This window comes from Colletes latitarsis, chromosome 12 (assembly GCF_051014445.1).
Source record: "Colletes latitarsis isolate SP2378_abdomen chromosome 12, iyColLati1, whole genome shotgun sequence".
In the NCBI taxonomy this organism is placed as follows: Eukaryota; Metazoa; Arthropoda; class Insecta; order Hymenoptera; family Colletidae; genus Colletes; species Colletes latitarsis.
Window position 1 is genome coordinate 15,765,441 of NC_135145.1, and position 2,081 is coordinate 15,767,521.

At 35.6% G+C, this 2,081-nt stretch overlaps 1 protein-coding gene across 1 annotated transcript; it reads right to left on the reverse strand.

Annotated features, from left to right (window-relative positions):
* Positions 1-1,105: 1,105 nt before the first annotated feature.
* Positions 1,106-1,876, reverse strand: LOC143348753 (uncharacterized). The gene is made up of 2 exons (XM_076779347.1): positions 1,717-1,876; positions 1,106-1,561 (listed from the first exon to the last, which is right to left on the reverse strand). Exons 1-2 carry the CDS (start codon positions 1,874-1,876, stop codon positions 1,170-1,172), a joined length of 552 nt encoding a protein of 183 aa, XP_076635462.1. The 3' UTR covers positions 1,106-1,169.
* Positions 1,877-2,081: the final 205 nt, after the last annotated feature.

Below are 2,081 nucleotides of genomic sequence, written 5' to 3' on the forward strand. Positions count from 1 at the left end.
TTGCTGGGAAGATTAAACTGCGGTTAAAAAATAATTTAGGATGATATGTACAATTAAAGTGGTAATCCCAGAACAGAATTCGCATTTTGCAGTGACAGGTACGTATAGTTGCGTAATCATTTATTATTCTCCTTCCTCTATTATTCCAATTCCTGATTTTCCCTTATTTACTTATATTTTAGGTCTAAGCGACGACGAAGAGCAGAAATTCGATCATCTTCAACCGTAGAAGAATTATCCTACGCTACTCAAATGAGCCTCCGTGCTTTAGGTTAAGTGGACGCTGCAGCTGTTATAAAAGAAATAACTTTACAAAATCCAACGAAAAGTTCTAAATACAGAAGATGTGTATCATTCATTGAGGAAACGATTCTTTGAAGCGATTCAGCTCTATCACTTCTCACTGAATAAAAATTGTCAAAGAGACAATATCAAGGACTGCAATCTCTAATCAAAGAAAATAACTGCAAGTTGTATCCACCACTACACAAAGCTGTGTTAGAAGCTAAGGGTTACTATCCAGATAGAAGTAATATTACAAAAACAGAGTGTTTTGCCAAAGTGAAATTGCAGGCTTTATTTGACCACACTGCAAAACGAATTTTGCACACGCAAAATGATATAATTAAAAATTTGCCTTCTGCGGCAGTTAAAATTGTAATCCATGGACCAGCCGTCATAGCTTTTGCATTGTTACTGTTGAGAGAAAAAAGGGTCCAGAAACATTCTAATTCCGCGCGCGAATTCTTCCAAGGAGTGGGGCAATACGATTCAGAGCGCGACGAGCGCGTGACGATTTCTCAATATTCGACACTTCTTTCACAAAACCGATAGCGAGCGATTGTATTAACGGGGCAGTCTAAATAAACTTACTTTTTACCGGAATTCCCCTTTTTCTTAAATTACCGTAACAGTTACCCATCGGACAGTTATCTGAGGACGCCCAAGAAGCATTAAATAAATACATAAAACGTTTTCGAGAAAACTTTTCACGAAAAATGTCGAAAACGAAAACTATGGAAGATGTGTTCTTTCTGCTGTTAATTGCATCCCATCCATATATATTCATCTTAAGAAAATTTCCACAAATCCATTTACAAATAAAACAAAACTATTAAAAGGTATCATCTGAACTTGATGACACATCAGTGTCATCATTAGTACTTTCTTCAAAGGTAATAGGTAAAGTTAAGAGTTGTAGAGCGTCCGGCGTTAATTTTTTGCATTTTTTTTTTTGGTTGTTTTTTTAAATTTGATATATATGGATCTGATGATAGTAACAACCGCAAGAATACATCTTCCATTGTTTTTGTACGAGAAAATTTTCGTGAAAAGTCTTTCCGAAAGCTTTTAATATACTTGTGGCTGTGTTCTTGTGCTTCTTCAGACATTTGTCCAATCGGTAACAATGCGGAACTTATTATTTCTGGGCCGTGTATAAAAATCTTGTGCACTGAAGTTGGCATGTAGTACCACGGATATAGTTCTACGAATCTTGTTATCACTTCAACAGCGTACTTTTTAAATCTGTCCAAATTTATATCGTGGCCACTTGAAATTGCTTGTAGTATTGCGAAAAAACTTTTAATTAAATCTTCATCGATTCCAGTTATTGGTGCAGATATTTGATGATTTTGGTGCTACCAAATCCCGGTTTCGGACGGTCTACTAATAGCCCTAGTTGTAGTTGAAAACCTCACTGAATAATTTCTTTACGGTCTTTCACTATCTGTTTTTCTTCGGTGCTGCGAGCTTGCCACTTCTTTATTGGTAGCTTGTATGATAAGTGCAGACAACATTCAAAAAAGCGTATCCATGTATGTAGCGTTGACAATCCAAAACGAAGATGAAATTCGTTAATTTCTTGTTGCAGCATTTTATTAACATCATTGAATTATTTTGCTGTTGCTCCGCACAAATAACAGCGTTGAGTGGACAAAGTGGATGAAATTGCGTTGCATACTTTACCATCAATCATGGTTAATGCAAGTTCATACGAAATTGAAATTTACTTTCCCATCTATTATTGTATCGAATGGAACAAGTTTTTTTATTTGGTTTTCAATATACGTTGTTTCGTT